Raw genomic sequence first — 27,518 nt, 5'->3', positions numbered from 1 at the left:
TACCACGTTCCCCTCTCTTGTGCAGACTAGGATGGGGTGGCAGCAGCAGCCCCAGGAGAGGAGAAGATCCTGTTATGGGGGGAGCCACATGGCAAAATGCAGGTTTTGGTGGTCACTAGCAAGGAGGAATTCAGGTCGTGATGGGTTTTGAGCTCAGGCCACCCAAGAGATGTCAAACACCCTTCTTGTCCCACTCGGCAGGGGAAGACATCAGTGCAAAAAAGCAGCTACGAGCCTCTCTGGAACGAGCAGATCATCTTCACAGAAATGTTCCCCCCCTTGTGCAAGCGGATAAAGGTCCAGATTCGAGACTCGGACAAAGTCAATGACGTGGCCATTGGTACCCATTTCATCGACTTGCGGAAGATCTCTAATGAAGGAGACAAAGGTAAAGCTAAAGCAGGGTGCAGATGGAGAGATAATGCTTTGGCAGAGGTGTAGCACGATAGCCCAAGCTCTCTCCCCACGCACATCACTAGACGATCTTGTAGGTCCTTTCCAACCTCGTGTTTCTATGATCCTATGATTCTATGTGCATATTTAAGTCCGTATCACTGCACACACACCAGGAAAGTGCCCTCCTTGCACACCCCCCTTCCCTATGTGCACGTCTGGTCTGCTGCAGGCTACCTGCCCACCTTCGGCCCCGCGTGGGTGAACATGTACGGCTCCACTCGCAACTACACCCTGATGGACGAGCACCAGGAGCTGAACGAGGGCCTGGGCGAGGGCGTCTCCTTCCGAGCCAGGCTTCTGATGAGCCTTGCTGTGGAGATCTTGGACACCAGCAACCCGGAGATCAACAGCTCCACCGAGGTGCAGGTCGAGCAGGCCACATCAGTTGCTGATGTACGTAAGCCTCCCCTAACCCTACAGTCTCCAGTGGAGAGTTTTGAGTCTCGGTTATCTCATTTAGTTACCTCTGGTGTCAAAATCCGAGGATTTCATTTACTGTTCCCCTAAATATTATGGATCCCCCAGCACAATGAAAGCAAGTCCTGCAAGGGTTTCAGGTTTTATGATCATTCAGATGCTGGGAGTTAGAGACAATGAGGGTCATCTCCAGTGTTCTCACTCCCATCCTTGAAGATGGGGTTAAAACAGAAGCCAAGAGCAACTTTTTACTTGGGCAGATAATGATAGGACAAGGGGGAATGGTTTTAAACTACAAGAGGGGAGATTTAGATGAGATGTTAGGAGGAAATTCTTCACTCAGAGGGTGGTGAGTGCACATCTGGTGCATTTCAGAAATGAAGTGGTCTCAGCTCACCTCCAGGGGAAATTAAGCCACCTGGAAATAAAGCTGTTCCAGTTCTGAGAGAGCATCCAGGCGAAGGGTTTGATAATTTCAATTGGAGAACAAACAGGTTCATATTCCTGAGTCTCCTTTTAGACAGTCCCTCACAAACGAGGAATGGCTGGTCTCAGTTTATCCACTACATTTATCTCAGTTTCTCCACCACATTTAAACGTTAGGCTCAAATCTTCAACTGAACTCTCTCTGCAGTGAGCCTGGAGACCCCTCGAGTGGGTCATGCTGAGGGGGACACCCCAGGGTGTCCTTGAGAACCCATAGGTGGTGGCACCTCACCTCCAGAGAGCCCTTGGGGTGCTGAGAGGGGCCAGGCACCCCTCTGCCCAGCACTGGGCATCCCTCGGGCTGGTCTGAACCCCGATCCATGGGATTTTCCCTGCAGAACTGTACTGGGAAGATGGAGGAGTTCTTCCTCTTTGGAGCCTTCCTGGAAGCGACCATGATCGACAGGAAGATTGGTGACAAACCCATCAACTTTGAGGTCACGATAGGTTGGTTGGGTTTCGGCGAGGGTGGTTTTGGGGAGCATTCAGAGGGGGGAATGAAGGATCCAGAGCCAAGAGTCTGTCCCCTTTTCCATGTTACCACGTGCCAGAGCACATGGAGCAGGGATGATTGAGGGCCCTGGTAAAGCAGCCAGGGGGCAGGGATGGAGAGCAGGGGATGGAGATCTGCCATCAATTTGTGCCTTCTGGGCAAGGTTTTGGAGAGCTGAACTCTGCCGTCCCCCCATGGTTCCTGCAGATAAAACCTAAAACCTCCCCAGCCTGAACGAGAGGCAGGTCACCAAGCCCATTTAACCCCAATAAATTACAGTCCTGTGACTTCGTTTCACATTTTATTCTCAAGGTAATTACGGGAACCAAATCGATGGCACGGCCAAGCCCGTCCTGCGGAGGAAGAAGGAAGGAGGGGACGGGGATGAGGAGGAGTCTGAGCTGCTGCAGAACTCGAGCGAGGATGAAGGTGGCGAGGACGGAGAGATGGTCTCCGTCTCCTCATCCCAGCCCATGAAGCCGCTGGTCACAGACAGGTGACGTGCCCACCCGGCCACACAAAGGGACAGAGATGGGCTCTGTGTGTCCCCACATGTGCTGGGTGTCCATGGGGCCATCACGGGGCCTAGCAGGCCTAGGGGACGCGGGTGCCCCATGGAGAAAACCCCATTCCCTGCTCCAGCAGTTGGGGTGGCCTAGATGATCTTTCAAGGTCCCTTGAAATCCCTGATATTCTGTGATTCTGTGATTTTTTAATGTCTAACAAGGGTTGAATTTACCTCTCCCCCACCTGGCCAGCTGTACACCCAACGCTCATGGCTGTCCAGTGCTCTAACCCTGTGGTAAACTGGGATGAGGCTAGGCAGTGGATTCAAAAATCATTCAGAAAATAGGTCCATTCCTGTACACGTAAATTCCATGCGTTCAGGAAACTAATCTAAAGCCAGGTCATTCCTGAGGAGCACTGCCAGTACTGCACGTCAGGGAGGAGAGGTCTGGGCTTCACCTCTTTGCTCTATTTAGCTGCACGACAGAAAAATGTCACAGGCACCACGTGGAGGCAGGCAATATCCATCTAGAGATAAGGCATGGATTTCAGCAGGGAAGGCAATTTGTGCTGGGACAAGCTGTGTTTTTCTCGTCACTTGGGATCTTAAAAGCTAGACAAGGTCACGGCCACCCAGAGAGGGGAGGGTGCAAAAATGATAATAATAAAATAAAATACTGGAAAAAAAAGTCTGTGGGTGCACATCTGGTTGTCAGCAGACAAAGTGCTTCTGCTCTACCTGCCTCAGTTTCCCCAGCTGTAAAATTAAAACATTTTGTGCCTCCTTTACAAATTGCCATGTAGTGTGCAGGTAGCAATGACCTTAACGTACAGACGAGATCCGGAAAGCTGCAAGTGGGATTCTGCTTGGTGTTTTCTGCCCCAAGCAGTGGGATCAGCAAACCCCAAACTGAGTGGGATCAGCACATGTCTTAGTGTGTCTGGGCTGGCCTTCAGCCCCAGCCCAGGGTTTGCAAGTAAAGGACTTGTACTCAGGAAAGTTAATTGGATGTAACCATGTGAGAAGTACTTACAGCAGATTATTTTAGCCGTGTGTTACCAGTAAATAGATGTTATTTATCAGAAATAGCTGGCTGGCTGAACTCAGTTGGGAAACAAAACAAGCCACGTTGAACTGGGGCTGTTTGCTCTCCAGTTAAGGTGTCTGCCTGGGGGTCCCTTGCTCCAGCTCCTTGTGCAGGTGAACACCAAATGGTGAGGGGATGAGGGGACACCCTTGGAGAGCCTGGGCTCAGCTGCTCATGATCCCTTCCTCAGAGCCTCCAGCCTCTGGGAGCACGGGGCTCTGCTGACATCTTCTGGATGGAAATACCCTCGATGGCTTCATTGATGAGCAGAGGCTGGTTTGGGACTAAGGGTGACCCCTGCAAGATCTGCAGCAGCTTTATGCAGTAGATTTATGTTTGGGTGGGCTCTGGCTGGGGACAGAGTGGGGTTCCCTCCTGGTAATGGCCAACCTGGATGGGATTTGGGGCAGGGAAGGGTGCTGGGAGAGCTGGAGCCTCTGTCCTCGAGGGTGCAGCTCACGTCAGCCCCCTTTCTCCCAGCCTGACCTCCTGCAAGCCCCTTCCCCATCACAGCTCTGCCTCCACAGGAGAGGCAGGAGACAGAATTTGGTGCTGGCTGGGGCACTGAGCACCTCTTCTGCCTCATCCCACAGGAACTACTTCCACCTGCCCTACTTGGAGAAGAAGCCCTGCATCTACATCAAGAGCTGGTGGCAGGACCAGCGTCGCAGGCTGTATAACGCCAACATCATGGACAAGATTGCGGACAAGCTGGTCAGTGAGGGCCGGGGAGGGAGGCAGCCAGGGCTTGAGTTGGCCATGAGGCACTTCCAGGCACCCTGAGCACCTCTGCAGCTTGCCACAGAGCTGGGTGCTAGGTCCCAGAGATGAGTGCAGTGCAGGTGGAGGCTCACAAGAGCAGACAGTGGATTAGAGGGGTCCAAAAAGGACCCACAAAGATAAAACCTATCACATACAGCCAAGAAAACATGGCCCTAGCCCAGCTACTCTCATCGGGGGGTGATGGAGCTAATCCCACCACCCAGATCCATCTCCCCCATACAAAACTACCCCACTGCCCCCCTCATGGCTTCCCCCGTTGTGCTGCAGGAGGAAGGGCTCAACGACGTGCAGGAGATGATCAAGACGGAGAAGCCGCACCCGGAGCGTCGGCTGCGAGGGGTCCTGGAGGAGCTGAGCAGTGGGTGCCTGTGAGTAAAAGGTGGTGTGCTGCACACCCCTGCTCTCTGCAGGGCTACGGGCAAGGCTGTGGCACTGGGAGGGGGACCTCACCTTGACTGGTCATCCTCTGGAGGATGGGAGAGCATTTTAGCCATAGGATTGTAGAATTCCATAAATCCAGAGGGATTATAATCCCCTAATTCCACCCAACCTGGCCTTGGGCACTGCCAGGGATGGGGCACCCACAGCTCTACAGGGCAGCCTGCTCAGTGCCTCAGCGCCCTCACAATAAAGGATTTCTTCCTTTCCTTTTTCTTCCACTTCTTTGGATGCCTTGCGGCTTGGGCAAAAAAATTGAGGGCATTTCTCCCCAGTGAGGTGACCTCCTGGTGGCAGAGAGGCAGCCCCGCTGCTTGAGCCATCAGGATCCCATAAAATTCATGCTGCTGACCCTTTTCATAGGCGTTTTGTGACGCTGGCTGACAAGGACCAGCACCACTCCTCCCGCACGAGGCTGGACCGGGAGAGGCTCAAGTCCTGCATGCGGGAGCTGGTGAGTGTGATGCAGCCAGGCAGGGGAAATGAGGAATTTTTGGGAACGGGGCAGGAACTTGGCAGTGCAATGGGGTGTTTGGGTCCTGGGTGTGCTGGTTTCTCTGTGCACGGAGGGCTGGGGGTTGTTTCTGAACAGAGGAACCCAAGAGCACTTGGGTCTTGCAAAGGTCCCAGGTGTCCCACAGGTTCACAAACAGCTGAGGACACTGGAAAGGATTTTGGGGAACCCTGCAAAGTGCAGCTGCTCCAGCAGTAGAGAAATCCTAAATATTTGGGGCTGGTAGCCCAGCTGCTTGCAAGGGAGTTAAGCAAGCAAAAAGACAACCAAAAGAGAAAAAGAAAGAGCAGGGGCTTATCCAGCTGGCTCAGCACGGGCCACCAGCTTCTGTATCCAGCTGCATCCCACCAAGCCAGGAATTTACCCCATGAAAACCTACACGCCCCTTGTTCTGATCTGGGCTCTCCTTTAACCGCAGGAGAACATGGGCCAGCAAGCCACAACCCTGCGGTCGCAGGTGAAGAAGAACACCATGAAGGACAAGCTGAAGCTGGTGCAGAACTTCCTGCAGAAGCTCCGCTTCCTGGCAGACGAGGTGAGAGCCCTGCCACAGGGACAGGGACGGCACCACAGGGACAGGGATGGCACCATGGGGACAAGGACGGCACCACGAGGCAGCAGCCAGGCCTCATGGAGGCCTGAGGGGGGAGAGGGCCTCGGTGCACAGCCCAAGGAGCCTCGCCACGTCTCTACACTGCCCCAAGCCTCCCAGGCTTGTCTGGTTGGAGCTAGAAGGAATTTAAGAGCCCTTCTTAGCTGGCCACAGAGCTGGGCCCTCTTGAGGATGAGCTGAAGGTGGTGCCCCCAGCCTCCAGCCATGGCGAGGCCGTGCAGGTCCCCATGCATCAGGAGGGGGCACGTGTCCACACAGCACCAAAATCATCACCAGGGGGACTTTTCTGGCTAGGAAGGGAGCTGATAAAGCACATGGCTCTTCAGAGGGCTGTGGGATACAGCCCTGTCCTCCTGCAGGACTCAAACCTTCTCATTTTTATCACAGCAGCATGCTCTTGCCTCACTCCGGCTCATGGGTAAGAGATAATCCACCATTACATGCCAGTTCCTCACAGTGCTTCCAAAGAGATGCTTCATCAGCACAGTCTTTTTTATTTCCTTCAGAAAATTACCATTCCTCTGATATTTTCAGGATCAGATGGGATCCATGGGGTGTAGCCAGTGGGGGTTCCTGGCCCTTGTGGAAGCTGTAGTCGTTGCACCTCCTTGTTCTCGCTTCCCATGTCAAGCTCCCAGGCTCAACTACATATTCCTTGCTGCAGTAAGGGCTGCCTTGGCTCAGACTCTCCACTACAGAACATAAAACAGACTGTAGGGCATGGTGGGAAACATCCAGAGCAGGGAACGGAGGCATGGCCCCTGCCCTACAGCCCCCACGGCCACTGAGTGAGGAGGGAGGAAAAATCTTTAGTCTTCTATCCCAACATCATTCTTTCTTGTTCTTGTTCTTGTTCTTGTTCTTGTTCTTGTTCTTGTTCTTGTTCTTGTTCTTGTTCTTGTTCTTGTTCTTGTTCTTGTTCTTGTTCTTGTTCTTGTTCTTCTTCTTCTTCTTCTTCTTCTTCTTCTTCTTCTTCTTCTTGTTCTTCTTCTTCTTCTTCTTCTTCTTCTTCTTCTTCTTCTTCTTCTTCTTCTTCTTCTTGTTCTTCTTCTTCTCCTTCTCCTTCTCCTTCTCCTTCTCCTTCTCCTTCTCCTTCTTCTTCTTCTTCTTCTCCTCCTCCTTCTTCTCCTTCTTCTCCTCCTCCTCCTTCTTCTTCTCCTTCTTCTTCTTCTTTTTCTTCATATTAATATAAAATAATTTTAACTATAATAATAATAATTTCAATTAGAACAAATGTAAACCCCAGTTTCTTTCCTGCTAGGCTTCACCCTGCTGAGACTGGCTCTCAGCTGCTTTGCTTAAGCAGAAAAGATTCTGCAGTGGGAGGCTCAAAACCATTTCAATGACCCCAAAGTGGCACAAGGCACATCCATCTCCTGCAGGATCTGCTGAAGTTGCCTTCCAAAGGTCTACAGCCCTGCCAGTGCCTCAGTGGTCAAAGAGCTGAGACACTGACAGGGCTCTTTGCTGGTGTTCGCAGCCCCAGCACACCATTCCCGACATCTTCATCTGGATGATGAGCAACAACAAACGCATTGCCTACGCCCGCGTCCCTTCCAAGGACATCCTCTACTCCATCGTGGACGAGGAGATGGGCAAGGACTGCGCCAAAGTGAAGACCGTCTTCCTCAAGGTACCTGCCTGTCTTCCCTGGGGAACTGCAGCCAGGAGGAGGGAGATGGAGAAGGGGCAAACTGGGAGGATGGGAGATGGAAAAGGGGCAAACTGGGAGGATGGGAGATGGAGATGAGGGAGCTGGGTATCCAGTTTTGCTGGTGATTGAATACTAGGCACAACAGATCCATTAATGATGATGGAAATGTGCTGCTAAGAGGTGTAAAGCCCTGGTCTTAGCAGTCTGGTGGGTGAGAAATGTCTGTAAGGAGAGAGATGTTCGATCCAGCTGGCCAGGAAAGGGAAATTTGTCTTGGAAAGAGGAAGCCAACGTGGTAGGAAGAAGATAAAACATGAGACAGAGTAGTGGGCATGATCCAAATTGATGAGGGCTGCGTCCCTGGGTGTAAGTGGGGTACAAGCAATGCACTGGAAGGGGAGTGCAGCAAGAGGTGGTCTGTCCAACTTTATGGCCTCCCTTATTTCCACCTAAACTCATCTGTCCTTTATGCCCAGCTACCTGGGAAGAGGGGTTTTGGACCTGCCGGCTGGACGGTTCAGGCCAAGATGGAGATTTACCTGTGGCTGGGCCTCAACAAGCAGCGCAAGGACTTCCTGAGCGGCCTGCCCTGTGGCTTCGAGGAGAAGAAGATCGCCAGAGGCCAAAACCTGCCGTCCTTCCCACCCATCAGCCTCCTTTACACCAGTAAGAGCTTGCTGCCCTTGGTGGCTCTGGGGACAGGACACGGAGGGCAGGGAGAGCCTGGTAGGACACCACTTGCCTTCCAGGAGCTAAGGGGAAATGCTTCCAGTTGTCCCACGGGGAATCCTAGAGGGAGGTGGGGTGTGGGATTTGTGCCTCCTCCTCCTGCCCCGTTCATAGCTGCCTTTATGTGCACTGAGAGCAGGATGCTGAGGAAGTCCTTACCCATTTGGGAACCGTGTTTTCAACCAATTTCCTTCATTAGTGCCAGTCCTGAGCCTCTGAGACCTTGCTCTCCAGGCTGAGCCCCACGGCTGGGCTCCAGACTTTCATACCAAGCTGTCCCACTGCCCCTCTCCGTTGCAGAGAAGCAGGTTTTCCAGCTGCGAGCCCACATGTACCAGGCCAGGAGTTTGTTTGCTGCCGACAGCAGCGGCCTTTCGGACCCCTTTGCCCGAGTCTTCTTCACCTCCCAGAGCCAATGCACTGAGGTGAGCACCGTCTCCTGACCTGGAGGGCTGGAAGTGGGAATAACTTGTGGCTGCTTTCCCGTTGTTGTGGCTTTTTGTTTCTGGGAAAAGTCCCTGGGAGATGTCCCATGGCTTGCTGGCCCCAAAAAACATTCATGCAGCCAGGTGCTGGAGCTGCAGCCTGAGATGTGGCTGAGACAAGCCGGGGCTGTGCTCATTCTCCTGAACCCATCCCCATGGCTTCCCCTGCTGCAGGAGAGCTGAGACCAACAGCCTGGGTGCTGCCCCTGCCCAGGGTCCCAGTAAGTCCCTCTCCCTTTCTTCCAGGTCCTCAATGAGACCCTCTGCCCAACCTGGGACCAGCTGCTGGTCTTCGACAACGTGGAGCTCTACGGAGAAGCCCACGAGATGCGGGACGACCCCCCTATCATTGTCATTGAGATCTATGACCAGGACACGGTGGTAAGATGAAACTCAGCAGAGGAAAATGTCTCTGATATAGATCCTGTAATCACTCCTGGCTCATGGGCAAGGTGAATAGGGCAGAGGGTGCAAGAAACAGCCTTTCTCTGGACCCTTGGGAGAAAGTCTCCTCACATCTCCCAGGGCATGGACTAGGAGCCTCTGCTTCTCATTAAACCTCTTAGACTCAACCAAATGATAGCTTATTTTTGGAGAGTGAAGAGAGAGTTTTTGTGAGGTGGGAATCAAGGAGATATTAAATCAGCCTTTCCCTTCAGAGTAGCTGCTCAAGCCAGCCCTAGGCCAACTCCTTCACCTTACTTGAAGATGCTGATGCCTTAGGAAGCGCCTTTGGATGGGAAGCCAGCAGTGAAAGCTGGCGCTGAGCTTTGGTGTCCCAGCCCCAGGGGGTTGATCCTGTTCTGACCACGCTGGGGAGAGCTGGGAGGCTTCATACTGGGCCAGCAAACCCGAGTGCTCTCTTCCCCTCCCCAGGGCAAGGCTGACTTCATGGGCCGCACCTTTGCCAAGCCGGTGGTGAAGATGTCAGACGAGCAGTACTGCCCGCCGCGGTTCCCCCCGCAGCTGGAGTACTACCAGATCTACAGGGGCAACTCCACCGCGGGCGACCTGCTGGCAGCCTTTGAGCTGCTCCAGGTACCAAAAATGCCCAACCCGAGAGAAGGGAAGGACGGGCTGGAGGGTGGAAGGCAGTGGGGTCAGTCTGTTCTTACACAAACAGCAGGTAGTTCGTACATCCGAGAGGAGCTAGAAGGGTTTAACACAGCTACGGAGCCAGCACCAGGGCAGCTCCTGCCCAGTTTTACTGGTCAAGGTGATGTGCAGAGAGTCCCAGTTTCCTTCTGGACAAGGCATCCCACTAAAATATTGCATTAGCCCAATCTCCCTACAGCATCACTGGGAGATGCCAACGGGAGTCTTGGTGCTCTCTGAGATGCCAATTTGAAGGTCTAAGGAAAAAGGGATGAGAATTCACATCCGCATCCCAAGAATATGGCAAAATTTTACCCCCATAGTACACAGAGGTGCCAGAGTTAAACCTTCCCTCTTTCTTGCCTTCTTTTCCATGCACTGGGACTGTCACGTTTGTAGGGCCGTGTCTCAGCAGCCTCCTGGTGTGCAGGGGTGATGAGAGCTCCCAGCTGAGAGGAGAGGGGCCCTAAGAAACTCATCACAGGGCTGGGTTTGGATGTGCTGAGTGGCTGCAGGCTCCTCTAATGCAGCTGGGGCAGCTCCTTTGTGCCCCAGGAGCTGGAAATGCCTGCGAGGTGGCCCCTGGGGGTCCCTTTGCTTGGGTTGAGCCATCCAAGGAGCCACCCCAGCAGCCACCCCATCCTCCCCAGAACCAGTGATGTGCTCCAAAGGCACCCCGGAGCTGGGGCTTTGGTCTCTGCCGTGCCACGAGGTGGGCTTTAAGGGTCCCCTCCCACCCAACCCATTCTGTGGTTCTGTGATCCTAATCCGAGCTGCATCTCTTCCAGATTGGTCCTGGGGGCAAGTCGGACCTGCCCCCAATCGACGGCCCCACAGACATGGACCGGGGCCCCATCCTGCCAGTGCCACTGGGGATTCGGCCAGTGCTGAGCAAATATAGAGTGGAGGTAATTGCATCGGAGCACCAGATTTTAATCTTCAGCAACTGGATCACCCCTGGCTTAAATATGGGCACCACAATGAGCATTTTGGTTTGGCCATCAGCTTCCCTCTCCCTTGGCTGCCTCGGTAGAGAGTGGAGATGGAGGCAACACAGCCCGAGATGCTCTGTGCACAGTGCACCCATGGGTGCGGGTGTCCCTGCTGGCTGGAGATGCTGCAGGACTCATTTCCCAGTCCCAGACACTCCCAGGGGATGCTGAGGACCAACTCCTGTGGCCTCCAAGCTGAGGGCAGCCCCCTCATGCCCCTGCTTTGCCTCCTCCTCCTCTCCTAGATCTTGTTCTGGGGGCTCAGGGACCTGAAGAGAGTGAACCTGGCGCAGGTGGACCGGCCCCGGGTGGACATCGAGTGCGCTGGGAAGGGAGTGCAGTCCGCCCTCATCCAAAACTACAAGAAAAACCCCAACTTCAGCACTTTGGTCAAGTGGTTCGAAGTGGTGAGCGTTCCCCTCTGGGTCCTCAGCCGAAACCCAACCTTTCTGAAACCCAAACCGGGGCTCCCAGCCCCTTTTTTTCAAGCTCCCCTTCAGCAACAGGGGACTTGAGCTCCATCCCAGCTGGTGGGAGCCTTTCCCTGCCCTGCTGAGCTGCTCTAAACCACCCCTGCTTTAGTCCCTGCTGCTTTTTCCACCCACCAAAGTGAACATCCCACAGCCAACATCCATCCCTTGCTTACCAGCCCCTCTTTGCTCCCCAGGACCTCCCGGAGAACGAGCTGCTCCACCCGCCCCTGAACATCAGGGTGGTGGACTGCCGGGCTTTCGGGCGCTACACCCTGGTGGGCTCCCACGCCGTCAGCTCCCTCCGAAAATTCATCTACCGCCCCCCAGACAAGAAGGCCCAGCACTGGAACATGACAGGTAACCAGGAGCATGGCTGTGGGCAACAGGAGGGCACGGGCAAAGAAGGAGATTCGATGTTTCCGGCTCTCGGTGAAGGGGATGGGGACAACGGGGTGGGAAGCTGCTGGCCCCGAGTCCCCTTGGAGTTTTTCCTCTGTGCTCCCCCTGATGCCTGTGAGACAAGGAAAGTTTGTTCGTTTCTAACCTCTCTGCATCTTCATGAGCCCACACGCTCCCCCAGGTGGATTTGCCATGCTCTGTGCCTGCTGCTGCTATTTGGGTAAAACTGGAAAGCTGCAGACTTGGGCTGGGGGTGGACACCTTCCAAATCCCAGCCTCCGTTCCCTATCAGCCCCAGGGAATTCCCCACGGCAAAACCTATCACGAGCCACTGTCCCTGCACCCAGCCCGGCTCCTCAGGGCTTGGAGAGGCACAGGAATCGCTCCCCTCCTCAAAAACTCTTGCTGGAGGTGGAGGCCCTCCCGGCTGGGCAGAGATGGGAGCTTGGGGAGTTTTCTAGGGTCCATCCCTGGCTCCAGGCACAGATCTGGAGCTGTGGTTGCATCTTTGTGCTGCTACTCTCAGGGCAATCATCCTCCTTGTCCCTTCTCGCCTTTCTCACCACCTGCTTTCCTTTGCTATAGGAATGTTGGTTTTTTTTTTCAAGCTGTAAGGGTCTGTGCTCATTTTCCCTGCTCTTCTTCTCTCAGCAAGGTGGCCACACGTCACCCCAGCATGTCCCTTGCAGGATCTCACCCGAGCTCTCAGTTTCTTCTCTACACTCTCCTTCTTTTTTCTCTCTTTCTCTGTCCCCTGTCCAGCTAAACATCTCAAAGGCTACCTGGCCATGGCCAACGGGGCCCCTCGCTCTCGCCCCACAGGGGAGATCGTGGTCAACATGGAGCCTGAGGTTCCCATCAAGAAGATGGAGACCATGGTGAAGCTGGAAGCTGTGAGTACCCGCGTGTCAGCACCACGCTGGCATCTCTCTCCAGATGCCAATCCCACCCAACAGAGAGCCACCTTGTCCTGCTGAACACGGGGCCGGGCTGAATCCTGGAAGGAAGGGTCTTGGTGTTATAAATCGCTCAGTCCCAAAATAGGGTTACAATCAAAGTTTGCAATTTATTAAGGGAATAGAGGTAAGCAAACAGTGCTGGGTGCGCCGCGAGTCTCTGCTCCACCAAGACGCACACCAGTTACATCAAGCAGCTGGTTTTTATGCCCCTAGGCTAATACATATTCATTACTACTTCTAAAAAAATCAGGGTTATTACAATTAGTTTCCAGAATCCAAACCCAAAACTGGAGCATGCAGATCAGTCTCTGGTGGTCCCTCTGGGGGTCTCTGGGGGTGCTGAAGGCTCATAGTCTTCCTCCCTCTTGTCCTTCTCCTTTGTCCAACTTGGCTGGATGTCAGAGACTTGTGCAGCGTCCCCTGCAAGCTTTGTCTTTTAGCTTTTTCCCTTCTCCTTAATCTCCTGCCCAGATACCAGAGACTTGCATAGTGTCCTGTGCAATAGCCATAATAGTTAGCAGTTATTCTGAAACCCCCCCAGATATCAGAGACTTCAAGGAAAAGCCTAAAAACACATTTCCCTTCAAGCTGTCTATTGACACGAATTGCTGGACCATTCCTTTGCAAGATACAAGAATTATACACATCAACCACTCTGTTTTTCTTAGACTTGTGCTTATACAAGGGTATGTAAGACAGAAGGTCACACCCATCACACCTAGCATTGTTCCCTACTGACACGAATCAGACAAAAACATCTCACACCAGCATTCACCTCCCCGTGTGCCCGTGTGTGCTTGCACTCGGCTGCGCTGCTAACCTGCTCTCCCTCTCCCTGTTCCCTTCCACGCCGGGCGGCAGAACTCCGAGGCGGTGGTGAAGGTGGACGTGGTAAGTGATGGAGCTGCTCCTCCTCCCTCCTCCCAACCCTCCGTGCCCCTTTTCTTCCCCTTCTGGGTCACAGTCAGAGGGTGCCAAGGCAGGGACCTGCAGATTGGGAAGAATTTCTGGGCTTGTCTCAGCCCTGCTGTTCCCTGGGATTGGGATGCTGGTTATGGGCAGCACAGCCAGACGCCAGCCCCTAAAGGATTTGTGGTACCTCTAGGTGGATGCAGGGCACTTTCCTGGGCTAAGAGAGGGTTGCTGCCACATACGATGCGGGTGCTGTAGCCTAGAAAATGCATCGGTGATAGGGATAGACAGGAGGGGATGTCTTGGGACTCGGACACTGTCTCCTGGAGCTCTGGGCACCTTGCTGCTCCATCCCTGTGGCTGTAAAAGGGGAAAAGAGCTAAGGAACCCACCCAGCCAGGAGGGCTCTGCTTTCTCAAGTGCTTTACCCACCTCCTCTGCACATCAGGAGATGTTTTCTTTTCATCTGACCCCTCTCCTTCTCTGTCTTTGCTTCCCTCGTCCCTGCAGTCCGAGGAAGAGAAGGAGAAAAAGAAAAAGAAGAAGAAAGGAGGAGGAGGAGGAGGAGGAGGAGGAGGAGGAGAGGAAGTAGAAGAGGAGGAGCCGGACGAGAGCATGCTGGACTGGTGGTCCAAGTATTTTGCTTCAATCGAGACTATGAAGGAGGTGGGTGCAGAGCAGGGGGGTGACACACGTAAGGTAGAATTGGGGAACGTCGTTGTCTCCTGCAGGCAAGGTCTCAGCTCTCTCTCAGCAATTTCCAAAGGTTTGGGGCCGTGCTGCTTTCCTTGCTTGCCTGCTGGCAGAGCTGAGCAGGCTTCCCCTTCCGTGGGTGCACTGGGGGTGTGTGAAACAGAGCTCGTTTCACAGCTCCAGCCTGCACCCAGCAGCTTTCATCCCTCCAGCACTGCCAGACCCCAGCTCGCTGCTGGGACAGCCGGAGAGCTGCAACCCCCAGGCAGTCACTTCTAGCGAGCACAGGGACCTCGACGCGGTCACCCACCCCTTGCTCACTTCTTTTCCCCCCCAGCAACTCCGGCAGCAGGAAGCAGCCGCAGCAGAAGCAGAGGAAAAGGAAGAAATGGAGATTGCAGAAGGTGAGCAGAGGGCGAGCAGGGCCAGCAGGGGAAGGACCGGGGCTCCTCTCGGTGCTCGGGCACCCCTTTTGGAGCACGCGGTTGTTCCTCTGCTGCATCAGACACTCCCAGCACGTACAAACCAAGGCAGGATCGATTTTTGTGGAGCAATTCAGGGTGCTGGCGGGGAGCCGTGCTGCTGTCCCAGGGCATTTTTGTGCAATCACCAGTTCCTAGGTCACTGGAAGTGTTGCTTTGGCCATGCAGATGTGTTGAGCGTGCCAAGGTGTCGGTGCTTCTAGATCTCCTTCGTGGGGTTTTCCATCCTCCTTCTGCAGGAAGCTTTAAAGAAAGAAAACTTCTTGTTTTGCCCCAGCTTTTGAAGTGAAGTTTTACCTGTTTTTTTTAAAAAAAAACATTTTTTTTTTTTAAAAACTTTTTTAAAAAAAGCATTTTACCTGTGCATAAAGGCGTCCTGCTCTGCTCTCCCTGCCTAGCACAGGCAGAAGAAAAACGTGAGCACCCAGTGCCAGATCTCTGACCCATTTTCAGTTCCATGTTGCAATAGGATAAATTGTGCCCTAAAAGCATCTGTCTCCGAAGGAAATCAGGGGGTTTGCAGCTCCTACAGGGGCATTGCAGGTGTCTGAAGTTGACTGAAACAAAACTTGTAATATAAATGATAATGGGCCAGGAATTCCGATGAGTTGGGCCGTGCTGCCCAGGGGTGACCTTATCCATTTGCAGCCCCTTGCCAGGCCCTCCAGCAGGGCTGGGAAGGGTTTCCCTGAGGATTTTCTCTCATCTTCTCTATACATCCCACATCCACACGATGGAAAGTCGTTGTTTTGCCTGGGTAATGCAAAATTTCTTGGCTGAGATGACTCCGAGCAGCTTCTTCCTGGGCTTGCTGTCCTGGCAGGGCTGCCGGGGGTGTCTTGTATCCCGCACCACTCTTGTCCTGCCTTCTGAGCAGGATCCATTTCCCCTTGGCACTCCCATTCCTTCCTCCTTTCCTTTCCACACCACGTCCTCGTGGCCGTCCGTCTGTCCCCGTCTGAGCTGCCCAGCAGTCACAAAAGCTGGCGGATCGAGGCCATCGAGGCATTGCCTGGGCTCCTGGAGATGCTGTGCAGCGATGACCAAGCTCAGGGAAAGACAGGAGAAGGCTCAAAAGGTTGCTCCAGGGCTGGGCTGGGAGCTGCAGGCTGTCAGCTTTCACGTTCCTCCTGTTTTAAGGACTTTGATCGAGTCCCCCCCTTTCCCTGTCTTCCCCCCATCCTCGTTTCCATCTCCTCCATCCCCGCTGCTTCCCCTCGGCCTCAGAAATCAAACTTGATGACTCTCCCATGAAAGGCTTCAAGGGCCAGGCAAAGAGCAAGGAGAAGTCCAAGGCACCCAAAGACGACAAGAAGAAGAAGCAGCAGGCGGCCCCTGAGCTCCCCGAGAAGAAGAACAAGCAGAAGATCGACGAGCTGAAGGTGAGTGTGCCAGCAGGCCAGGAGCAGGAGCAGGATTGGAGGCAGTCCCAGCTATCTGCAGCCTTTTTTTTTCACCCGATTCCCCTCTTTTCCGTCACCTAGGTCTTCAACAAAGAGCTGGAAGCAGAGTTTGATAACTTCGAGGACTGGCTGCACACCTTCAACCTGCTCCGTGGGAAGATTGGGGACAACGACGACAACGCAACCGAGGAGGAGCGGATAGTGGGGAGGTTCAAAGTGAGTCCGGGTGCTGGGCTGGACCAGGACTGGGGCAGCCCTTGCCTGCAGGCTTCTCTCCTGAAGGTTTTTGGCAGGAATAGAAATAGAAAACGATTTGCCTTGCCCCAGCCACAGCACCTTGCAGGGAGGGAGAGCCTCCAAGGGCAGCCCCGGGAATCAGATGGCTCCAGGTAGAGCATCCACAGGGATGATCTGAAGGCAAACGGACGTCTCACAGCCCTTGAAGAAATCCGAGGGAAAAACAGCTCCTCTTTGCCTGCTGGAGAAATAAGTCTTGCCCTGGGGTTTCTCTGAGGACCTTTTCTCACTGCCAGCCCCCAGGCGATGCAGGAGCACCTCTGCCAGCTGTAGGATTCTTGGATGAGGGGAGCTGCTTTTGGAGGTTGCGAGCCTGGCAGATTAAGCCAATTAATGCCAATTTAGCTCTTTGCTTGTGTTTAAGTGATGCTCTGGCCCAGGACCGCCCCTGCCCAGCACGGGATCCCGGCTCGTTGTCCCAATGTCACTTTTCCTCCTGGAAATCCCTGCCCGTGCACCCTCTTTCCCGGGGCAGCAGGGCTCTGCTCAGGCTGTGCACTCCCTCTCTTGCTCCAGGGCTCCCTGTGCGTCTACAAAGTGCCTCTCCCCGACGATATCACCAAGGAGGCAGGGTACGACCCCACCTTCGGCATGTTCCAGGGGATCCCCAGCAACGACCCCATCAACGTGCTGGTCCGGGTCTACATCGTGCGGGTGAGCGTAAGAGCAGGGGCTGATCCCGAGCTCCCTCGGGTTTCAAGGACCAAGATCCTCCCTTGGAGGACCTCCCTTGGTTTTAAGGACCAAGATCGGGGCCGTCCCTGATTTGATCACCAGCACGGATGGAGCTGATGCCTCTCTTTTCTCTCCCCCCCCCCCCCGCCAGGCCACGGATCTGCATCCTGCTGACATCAACGGGAAAGCTGACCCCTACATCGCCATCAAGCTGGGGAAGACAGACATCAAGGACAAGGAGAACTACATCTCCAAGCAGCTGAACCCTGTCTTCGGAAAGTGAGTTGCCCAACTCCTTGTTCGCACCCAGAAGGGGTGAGCTAAGCCCGAGACAAGCTTGAAAACCCTTGGACCTGCACCCTGTTCATCCCACAGCCGTTTGGGGTTCAAAAGATGGGGCTCATCACACTGCAAGCAGTGTAGACATCCTCAATTAAGCCATTTATCCTTTAGTAGGAGCATGGTCAAAGAGTAAAGGATGTTTAGGTGTCCGTATCTGATCACGATTAAGCATCTGCTGTAGGAAACGTGAGGCCTGAACTCCAGTGAGGGGATTGCCAAGCTCCCCAGTGACACAAACTCAATTTTGGGGTTTTTGAGGCACCCAGGCCAAGCAATGACCTCGGGACAGAGCCACCTCGCCCACGGGTGGCTTTGAGCAGCAGCCCAGTACCTCAGCGTGTCCTCTTGCTCCCCACCCGCCTTCCCCTGCCCCAGATCCTTCGACATCGAGGCCACCTTCCCCATGGAGTCCATGCTGACGGTGGCAGTGTACGACTGGGACCTGGTGGGGACGGACGACCTGATCGGGGAGACCAAGATCGACCTGGAGAACCGCTACTACAGCAAGCACCGAGCCACCTGCGGGGTGTCACAGACCTACTCCATGTACGAACACAGCTTTCCCTGCCCGCTCTCCTGCCTGGACCCATCTCTGTCTCGTCTTCCACACCAAGCCTAGGTTTCCTGCAGGAATCTCCCTCTTCCGTGGGCTGCTGATGGGGAAGTCTGTGCTGTACCTTTCCTCTTCCTGGGGTTGAGGATGGAAAGAGATGGGCGATGGCACCAGAAGGGGCTGAGGGGCACTGGTGGGGTGAGCAAAGTAGGTGGGTGAGAAAAGGAGCAAAGCTGAGTTCAAAGTCAAGCAGGGTGCACTGGGGTCGGAGGTAGCACAAAGGAAAGGGGTTGGGGTGGAAAGGTGCTAGCAAAGGGTAGAGATCGGGGTGCAGAGGGACCTCGTCTGCTCTCAGGCTTCAGATTTGGAGCCTCAGATGCTTCCCCCATGAATGCTGGATGCTTCATGGCAGGAGTATTTACCTCGCTGGGGAGCAAAATGGCTTTTTCCTCCAGGTCTTGCCACTACCTCACTGCCCCTGCGCTCCTGTTTGCAGACACGGGTATAACGTCTGGCGTGACCCCATGAAGCCCTCGCAAATCCTCTCCAAGCTGTGCAAAGAGGGCAAGGTGGACGGGCCGCACTTCGGGCCAGGAGGGAGAGTGAAAGTGGCCAACAGGGTCTTCACCGGCCCCACGGAGATCGAGGATGAAAACGGTACCAGCCCCGGGGGGTGAGGGCTGGGGGGAGCAGGGCTTTGGGCATCTCTTCATCATCCAGGGCTGGAGACAGCTCTGGTGGCCCCATAAATGGCTCAGACTTCAAAATAGGACTATAATCAAAGTTTACAATTTATTAAGGGAATAGAGGTAAGCAAACAGCGCTGGGTGCGCCGGGGGTCTCTGCTCCACCAAGACGCACACCAGTTACATCAAGCAGCTGGTTTTTATGCTCCTAGGCTAATACATATTCATTACTACTTCTAAAAAAAACAGGATTATTATAATTAGCTTCCAGAATCCAAACCCTCCTACTGGAGCATGCGTATCAGTCTCCGGTGGTCCCTCTGGGGGTCTCTGGGGGTCTCGTGCTGAAGGCTCATAGTCTTCCTCCCTCTTGTCCTTCTCCTTTGTCCGATTTGGCTGGATGTCAGAGACTTGTGCAGCGTCCCCTGCAAGCTTTGACTTTTAGTCGTCCTTCAGCTCTCCCCGTCTCCTTAATCTCCTGGCCAGATATCAGAGACTTGCATAGTGTCCTGTGCAATAGCCATGTTAGTTAGCAGTTATTCTGAACCCCTCCCAGATATCAGAGACTTCAAGGAAAAGCCTAAAAACACATTTCCCTTCAAGCTCTCTATTGACACAAATTGCTGGACCATTCCTTTGCAAGATACAAGAATTATACACATCAACCACTCTGGTTTTCTTAGATTTGTGGTTATACAAGGGTATGTAAGACAGAAGGTCACATCCATCACCCCATGCGGCCCTAGCATTGTTCCACACTGACAGGAATCAGATGAACACATCTCACACTCCTGCCCTCGCAGGCCAGAAGAAGCAGACGGATGAACACTTGGCCCTGACCGTGCTGCGCCACTGGGAGGACATCCCACGGGCAGGCTGCAAGCTGGTCCCCGAGCACGTGGAGACGCGCCCGCTGCTCAACCCCGACAAGCCAGGCATCGAGCAGGTCCTCAGAGCATAACCCCAAGCCTCTGGGTCCCCTGGGTGCCCCGTGTCCACCACAGCACGCCAGGAGGGTGGGCAAGGACTCCTGGCACGGGGGAGCCCCATCCTGCCCCACAGAGAAGCTGGTGGGGGATGTTATGGGGTCTGGGAGCAAGGAGGGATCCAGGGAGCTGATTGCACCTCTCCGACCCTGCAGGGTCGGCTGGAGATGTGGGTGGACATGTTCCCCATGGATATGCCAGCGCCTGGCCCCGCCACCGATATTTCCCCCAGGAAACCAAAGAAGTAAGGAAAATCTCCCAAATTTGTGGGGAAAACTCAAAGTTTGGGGGCAGCCCCACTTCTCCTTGCTCTGCTGCTGCTCCACAACCCAGCCCTCTGCCTGGGCACCCCGACCAGATATCCCAAAACTGGAGGCACCAGGCGGTGTCCTCCCCTTCCAGAGGGTTCCCCTTTCTCCTGCCCCTTTCCCCACCGCTTCCCCTCCTCGTCTCCTTCCCTCCTGCCAGATATGAGCTCCGGGTGATAGTGTGGAACACAGACGAGGTCATCCTGGAGGACGACGACTACTTCACGGGCGAGAAATCCAGCGACATTTTTGTCCGGGGGTAGGTAGAGCGCGGCCAGCCCCTGCCACCCCCTTTACTTCAACCTGGGGGACCCCAGGGTGAGTTTTGGGGGAGCTGTGGGTGCGGGGTCAGCGAGCACCAACCCTGCTGATATCTTCTGTGCTGTCTCTGCCTCTCCACCTCCATCTCTGGCTGCTTGGAGCCGTGGGTTATTATCTGGCCAAACTGGGCTCCTCAGGTCCCTTTGCTGGAGGCTGGGTCAGCAGAGACAACCCCACCCCAAAGCTGACTGCAGCAGACCCTAAATCCTTCTGAGGGGCTCAAATAGATGTGAAATAGGGATTCTGTGGACACCTGCAGTCGGTGGGGGTCAGACTATAGGGTTTCTTGCCCTCAAACCCCACTGGTCCCTTTAGGGCCTTGTGCCCCATGCCCATGCTGCCCCTTGGAGAGGTTGCTGCAGTGCTTCAAGCAGCCCCATCCCAATGCTTATAGCTCCAGGTTTTTCCAGTTTATCCATGCCTTGCTGGCCTGGAGACATCCCAGCTGCACGTGCAGGATGTCCCCATGCCCTCTGCTCCCCGCCCTGAGGGCACGTCACCACTGTCACCCCTCCGGGCCCTGCAGGTGGCTGAAGGGCCAGCAGGAGGACAAGCAGGACACGGACGTCCACTACCACTCGCTGACCGGCGAGGGCAACTTCAACTGGCGCTACATCTTCCCCTTCGACTACCTGACGGCGGAGGAGAAGATCGTCATCTCCAAGAAGGAGTCCATGTTCTCCTGGGACGAGACCGAGTACAAGATCCCGGCCCGGCTCACCCTACAGGTGTGGGACGCCGACCACTTCTCGGCCGATGATTTCCTCGGTAAGAAGGGATGATTTCCGATGATTTTTGCCGATGATTCCGCTGGTTCTGATGATTCTGATGATTTCCTCGGTAAGCTGGGGCAATGGGGTGGCCGGCGGGGGTCCCTCAGCAGGGGGATGTGGGGTGAGATGACACCAAGATGGGAACAGAGCCTGGGAGGGCAGCCCTGGTCCTCAAGCCCAAATATCCTGCAAACCCCTATATATAAAACAATCTGCAGCCAACAACGCCAGATCTCAGGGAAGGAGAATTTTTATTCATGATTGCCACGGCGGGCATCCTGCAAACAGGAGTACACAGCAAAAGTGTATCCTAACCTCATATTCCCTATCACCCCATGCTTGATTCCTCCCGTTTCCTTGTGGGCTGAGTACTACAGGTTCACAACCTACTCAACACCTTCCCATACCACATATATACAATTTTGTTTGACCAACTTCTAATTTCTCCTTTTCCTCCTTTTTTTTCCCTTCTTCTCTCATGCCTATGATTTTTGTTTTTCCTGATTTTGCGCTGCTCGTCTTGTTTTTCTTAGCTATCCCCCTTATTTTGGGGTGGCAGGACCTTCTGCTGTCCCCTTTTTTGCTTAACATACCCCCCACTGCTATGCCACTGCTATGCCTGCACGATCACGTTCAAATATGCAGCGTTTGTGGGATTTTACACTGCAAAAGCACAACTTGAATTCTCCCACCCCTTTAGGTATAAGAGCAGATAGAATGAGAGCCTTTATTTCCACTGCTGCTGTTCAAAGGCTGTCCCCATAGCAAAGATGTCAGCTTTTGAGTTCCCAGAAAAGTCTTCCAGGATCATCTCTAACCAAAGTCTCTCATTTTGGGGGTGCAAATATCTTTGCTTCCCGTCGTCTCCTGCCAGGGGCCATCGAGCTGGACCTGAACCGCTTCCCCCGGGGAGCCAAGACGTCAAAGCTGTGCAGCCTGGAGATGGTGACAAACGAGGCGGAGCTGCCCATGGTCTCGATCTTCAAGCAGAAGCGGGTGAAAGGCTGGTGGCCCTTTGTGGCCAGGGATGAGAACGATGAGCTGGAGGTCACCGTAAGGATGGGGAAGGAGAAGGGGGTGGTTTTCTGTCGTAGGGATTGTGTTTTTTGCAGAACACCCCCTAGAGATGGTTCTGCTCCCTCAGGCCCCCTCTGTTCCTATGTCTCGAGGAGGCAGGCGGGGAGCATTGCCTCGGGCTCAGCAGATCTCTCTCCATGCAGGGGAAAGTTGAGGCTGAACTACACCTCCTGACTGCAGAGGAGGCAGAGAAATCCCCCGCCGGGCTGGCTCGCAATGAGCCTGACCCACTGGAAAAACCCAAGTAAGTAGGAAAGCCCTCTCCCAGCAGATACCTGGGCTTGTAGGGTATCTTTTTGTGGGGTGGTCCTCAGGGAGGGAGGCATAGTGGGGAGGTGAAGAAGGGTTACACCTCAGGGGATGTAGAAATGATGTAAAATAACCCAGGGAAGGGGGTCCCAGAGCCTCTCTTTGCCCACCATATCCCTAGCCATGCTGCCTGCCCTCCCCATGGCCATGGCATCCGTGAAAACAGGCGTTTCCTTCCCCGGCAGCCGCCCCGACACGTCTTTCATCTGGTTCCTCAACCCGCTCAAGTCCATCAAATACCTCATCTGTACCCGCTACAAGTGGCTCATCATCAAAATCGTGCTGGCCCTCTTGCTCCTCATCATGGTGGCCCTCTTCCTCTACAGCATGCCAGGCTACATGGTCAAGAAGCTCCTGGGGGCATGAAGCACGGGGGCAGCCAGCCCCCAGCCCAGCGCCACCTCCTGCCCCAGCTCCGTGCCCTTCTCCTGCCCGTGGCCTCGGGGGACATCTCACTGCTGCTGGCCCTCCTCTGCTGCATTTCTCCACGGATCCCATTTCTGGCTTTATTACTAAAGAAATGGGTTTGGAGGAAGGCTCTGACCCTGAGGCTGGGCATCCTGGGCTAGTAGCAGTGACCAGCTGGCAACTGTGGGGCACTCAGGCTGGGGGTCTTGGACCTTTTTGCCCAGTGGGGCAGGAGCCAGGGCTCTGCTGCAGCAGGAAGCAGAGCAAGAGCTGGGGCTGCATTTCGGGAGGCTCCCCAAATGCTCCTTGAAGGACATTGAGAAATGGAGCCCTGGGGCTGTGCAAGGGGCCAGCCCTGCCCTGCTGTGCCCTTTCTGGGGCGCTGGCAGAGGCAGGGAAGCGTCCAGCAGCACAAGCCTCTTCCCAGGGCCACCAACCCAGCACGGGTGCTGGCTGGACACCCCTGGGGCTCACAGGGACCCACAGCCTCTGTCACCGCGTGAGCTCCCCTTGGCCATCTTTTATGGCTTTGGTTTGTGCTCATCCAGATGCTTCGGGGCTGGGGCGTTTCTGGCTGTGTATATTGGGGACGAGGGAGGGAAGGGCTCTCTTCTCAGCTCTCTGCCATACTCAGCTGCTGCAGACCCACCATGCTCAGCTTCAAGTGTGCAAGACCCTCATCCACTACTGGAATGACTCTCGGGGGTGTTTTTAGGACGCTGCTCTTGTACTCTGTCAATAAAGTCTCGGTTTCACTGCTGAGCTCTTGGCCGAGCTCTCGTGTTGCTGGTGACGGGATATGGTTTAGTGGGGACTGTTAGTGTTAGGTCAGAGGTTGGACTCGATGATCTTGAGGTCTCTTCCAACCTAGAAATTCTGTGATTCTGTGATTCTGTGACTTTCAGTGCTGGTACTCCCTGAGGGCAGCAGGCCCAGTGTGGAAAACAAGGCGGCCATTTTGTGAGGTGCCATGGCCACCTCGGCGGACATCTTGTCCTGGCTGAGGGGAGGACAGGCAGCATGGCTGGGGCTGGAAGGGGGCTCTGGTGCCTCTGGGTGCTGCTGGAGCTGCTCTTGTTCTGGGGCTGGCTCCTACCAGCCCTTCTCTGCTGCCTGACCAGCCAACGCCACTGTCTTCTGTGTTGTCTCTGCCTCTCCACCTCCATCTCTGGCTGCGTGACCTCCATGCGTGCCTAGCTCGGCCACCCAGTTTTGAGCTGTGCATTATTATCCAGCACACCGATGAGGTGGTTTTGGAATATAATGCTTTGATGGCAGGAGAGAAGATGTCTAACATATGCATCAGGGGGTAAAGGCTGAGACCTCATTGCTTGGTCCCGCCTGCCCCTGTCCCCTCTTGTCTTTGTGCCCCCACGTGGCATTTTATCCCACAACCTGCAGTGCCAGCACCGGGAGCCGAGCTGTGGTTTATTCCCAGCACCACATCACTGACCCAGAAGGTGGGGAGAGCCCCATCCAAAACTCACCCGTACAGAGGCACAAGCATCTTCCCAGGGCACCAACCCAGCACGGGTGCTGGCTGGACACCCCTGGGGCTCACAGGGAGCCACTGCCTCTGTCCCTGCATGAGCTCTCCCTGCCCGTCTCACTCATGGCTTTGGTTTGTGCTCATCCAGATGCACTGGGGTTGGAGTATTTCTGGCTGTGTTTACTGGGAAAGGAGGGAAGGAAGGGCTCTCTTCTCAGCTCTCTGCCATACTCAGCTGCTGCAGACCCACCATGCTCAGCTTTAAGTGTGCAAGACCCTCATTCACTACTGGAATGACTCTCGGGGGTGTTTTTAGGACGCTGCTCTTGTACTCTGTCAATAAAGTCTCGGTTTCACTGCTGAGCTCTCGGCCGAGCTCTCACGTTGCTCCCACAGCAGCTGGATTTGGTGGTTTGTGTCCCCAGCAGTCCCTTGGGGGGCAATCTTCAGAGACCTGCTGTGGTTTGGGCAGCTGCTGGCAAAGTGGCACTGCAGGAGGGGTGTTCCCTCCTCAAGGCTATTGCAATCCCCAAGGGACATTTGTCAGGGCAGTGGGCACTTCCCAAGCCACTCCTTCCCTAAAATCTGGACATCCACACACAAAAGAGCGGTGCAGGAGGCAGTGAAGCTCTTGAGGAAGCTGCCCCAACACCCCTCCATTGAGGGTTTGTGGGTGCAGCACACCCCAGGAGGCAGGAAGCCCCCCATGGCTGATGGCTTGTCACCACTCCAGGGCACCTCAGGGGTCCCTTGTCCTCTGCACTGTACCAGGGATCCCAGCCAGGCCCCTGCACACCCCACTGGGATGTTTGTGTGGCTACGGGGAGGAGAATGAGGGAGCATGAAACAGCAGGGAAAGGAGAGGGAGAGCAAGTCAGGACAACTCGCATCAAGGCTTTTGCAAATAAACCTCCCGGCCACGTTCCAGAACCACCCCTGTTTATTTGCATTCCTACGATTTACCGAAGCGGATTCGTTTCACCCCGTGAGGTGCGGGCGATGATGGAGGGGAGCTGATCAGCACCTCTCCCGGCATTCCTGCAGGCATGGAGACGGCCACCGTGGGCACCAAGGGGGAATGTCGCTGGTCGCAGAAGATGCAGCCCCTTCTCCTCGCCGACCGCAGCCAGTACCGCCGGGGCTGCCCAGCACGCAGCCACCTCTGTCTCAAGCTGGCAGGGAGAAAGGAGGTGGTTTTGAGGGGCTGCAGGGCTCCCCTTGGACCCCCTTGAGATGGAAACGCCATCAGGGAGGCCCTGAAGAGGTCCAGGGTGGGCACGGAGCGGGGACCTGGGTTTGGGGCATCCAAAAAAGAGGCTTGGAGCAAAGGGGTTGTGCTGTGTGTGAGCTTCGATCAACCCTGGCCCTCCGTCAGCCGTTCTGCTTTCCATGACACCCACCTCCCTCTGCATCTCCCGCTGCGTACGTGCCTCTTCACGAGCCTCCTCAGGGCTCTTCGCCGCACCCTCCTGCTCCTCCACGTGCTCCTCCTCTTAGCAGTCCCCTGCGAGTGCACAAAACTTATCCAGCAACATTTCCCTTCCACCATGATCCATCCCCTGGCCCTGGGGGCATGGCAGATGCCCTGAGGAGCCCAGGAGCAGCTCTTGGGCTTGGGCACCGGGTGCTTCGTTACCTCTGGCGATATCATCCGCACGGATTTGGCAACCACGATGGCTGCTGACACCGTTTGGCCCCAGAGCGAGTGGAAGCCAAGCACCTTCATCAGAGTCTGCAGCTGGACGATGAAGAACCACAAGGCCAGCTGTCCCAGCACCCACATCGGGCCACGGGGACCGCACCTCGTAGATAGTCAATGGCGTGTGCCCAGTCCCCGTCCTGTGTAACAGAGCCACCAAAACACAACCAGAGGTTAGCATCGGGCTCCTCATGCTCTCATCCCAATGCTCCCAGAGCAGCATCAACCAGGGCTGGAAGGAGCCCTGGGGAGGATAAAAAACCCAGTGAGACTCCAAGGGAAGGGGAGGCTGGGGCCATAGCAATGCTGCCTGCTCCTACCCGCCTCCTTGCTCCTTCTCCCAGCTCCACACTCCTAAGCCACTAATTTAATTTCTCGCTCAGCCTCTGGCTCACCACCACGAAGGCAAAGTGACACTGAGCCCCCCGAAGCCCCCCGAAGCTGGCCGTGGTGTGATGCGACAGTTCCAGCCCACTGCCACACAATGGGTGGAATGGCCCCAGGGCTGCACCCAGCGTCCCCACACAGGGACAGCAGGGACAAACCCGAGCGTCCTGGCTTCGCGTGTCAAGGATCTGGTGGCCGAGGGTCGGCAGGAGAAAGCCCTTCTGAGAAGGGAAGGGAGCTGCCCCAGGGTGGGCACAGCCAAATCCAGGCAGATGAGAATGGGGGAGCGTGAAACAGGAGGGGAAGGAGCAGCTCAGGAAAGCTCAAGTCACGGGATTCTCAAATAAAACTCCTGTCCACACTCACTTGCTGTTGGGGGTGTGAGAAAAATCTCATGAATTTTCTTCAGACACATCTTCTGTGCAGCTATTTTATTTGAGATTAACGGCGGGCATCCTGCAAGCAGTAAAAGTTGATCCTAACCTTATATCCCCTATTACCCGACACCTGATTTCTCCTATTTCTCACTGCCTGAGTACTGCAGGTTCACAACCTTCTCGACACACTTCTATACCATACATGTACAATTTTATTTGACCAATCACTAATTTCTCCTTTTCCTTCTTTTTTTCTTTCTTCTCTCATGACCAGAGGGCCTGTGATTTTTGTTTTTTCCTGATTTTGTACTGCTCATCCTGTTTTTATTAAGTTATCCCCCTTATTTTGGGACAGGGGGACCTTCCCCTCATCCGCTTCACACTTCAGTGCCGCACAATCCCTTTTGAATATGCAAGGTTAGTGGAATTTCCCACTACAAAAACACCTTTTATTGCAAAAACACAACTTTGTTTCTCACAGGGTGATTTCTATTGTCAGTTCTCTCTCCACCCATGTCAGTGAATGATGAGGTTAAACCACGGACCTGCAGTGCTCTGAGCTCTCGTGGTGGACGTGGGATGGACGGACATCACCTGGGGGCTTGGGGCCATGGTTTATTGGTGACATTGGTGGTAGGGGATGGTTGGAGCAGATTGATTCGTGGAAAAACTCTACAACTCAAATGAGTTATAAAGTAGGTATGTGGCTTATTAGCCCCCAAAGGCATGCGTGCCCCAACACGGCAACTTGACGTTGTTA

The 27,518-nt window shown here is 54.7% G+C and overlaps 1 protein-coding gene across 2 annotated transcripts in view; it reads left to right on the top strand.

The window, feature by feature from the left end:
- The window catches only part of OTOF (otoferlin), a 62,129-nt gene extending 38,554 nt beyond the window's left edge, over positions 1-23,575 (top strand). The window contains exons 14-46 of one of the 2 annotated variants that reach the window (XM_084512937.1): positions 202-388; positions 626-849; positions 1,698-1,806; positions 2,165-2,348; positions 4,041-4,161; positions 4,498-4,598; positions 5,032-5,122; positions 5,601-5,717; positions 7,276-7,428; positions 7,926-8,115; positions 8,479-8,603; positions 8,910-9,044; positions 9,540-9,701; positions 10,547-10,666; positions 10,996-11,157; positions 11,418-11,580; positions 12,385-12,515; positions 13,443-13,472; positions 14,004-14,159; positions 14,524-14,590; positions 15,926-16,050; positions 16,153-16,287; positions 16,885-17,022; positions 17,195-17,322; positions 17,761-17,931; positions 18,435-18,595; positions 19,428-19,570; positions 19,766-19,854; positions 20,079-20,177; positions 20,766-21,007; positions 21,887-22,065; positions 22,233-22,333; positions 22,584-23,575. In XM_084512937.1, coding sequence (XP_084369063.1) covers positions 202-388; positions 626-849; positions 1,698-1,806; positions 2,165-2,348; positions 4,041-4,161; positions 4,498-4,598; positions 5,032-5,122; positions 5,601-5,717; positions 7,276-7,428; positions 7,926-8,115; positions 8,479-8,603; positions 8,910-9,044; positions 9,540-9,701; positions 10,547-10,666; positions 10,996-11,157; positions 11,418-11,580; positions 12,385-12,515; positions 13,443-13,472; positions 14,004-14,159; positions 14,524-14,590; positions 15,926-16,050; positions 16,153-16,287; positions 16,885-17,022; positions 17,195-17,322; positions 17,761-17,931; positions 18,435-18,595; positions 19,428-19,570; positions 19,766-19,854; positions 20,079-20,177; positions 20,766-21,007; positions 21,887-22,065; positions 22,233-22,333; positions 22,584-22,764 — 4,620 coding nt within the window. In that variant the 3' untranslated portion in view covers positions 22,765-23,575. Of the gene's footprint in view, positions 1-201; positions 389-625; positions 850-1,697; positions 1,807-2,164; positions 2,349-4,040; positions 4,162-4,497; positions 4,599-5,031; positions 5,123-5,600; positions 5,718-7,275; positions 7,429-7,925; positions 8,116-8,478; positions 8,604-8,909; positions 9,045-9,539; positions 9,702-10,546; positions 10,667-10,995; positions 11,158-11,417; positions 11,581-12,384; positions 12,516-13,442; positions 13,473-14,003; positions 14,160-14,523; positions 14,591-15,895; positions 16,051-16,152; positions 16,288-16,884; positions 17,023-17,194; positions 17,323-17,760; positions 17,932-18,434; positions 18,596-19,427; positions 19,571-19,765; positions 19,855-20,078; positions 20,178-20,765; positions 21,008-21,886; positions 22,066-22,232; positions 22,334-22,583 lie in introns of both variants that reach the window. The other variant, XM_084512936.1, reaches the window with a different exon arrangement.
- The last annotated feature ends 3,943 nt before the right edge of the window (positions 23,576-27,518 follow it).

The sequence above is a fragment of the Aythya ferina genome (assembly GCF_964211825.1).
Source record: "Aythya ferina genome assembly, chromosome: 3".
NCBI classification, from domain to species: Eukaryota; Metazoa; Chordata; class Aves; order Anseriformes; family Anatidae; genus Aythya; species Aythya ferina.
Note: the sequence above shows the minus strand (reverse complement) of the source record. Positions and strands in the feature narration are given on the sequence as shown.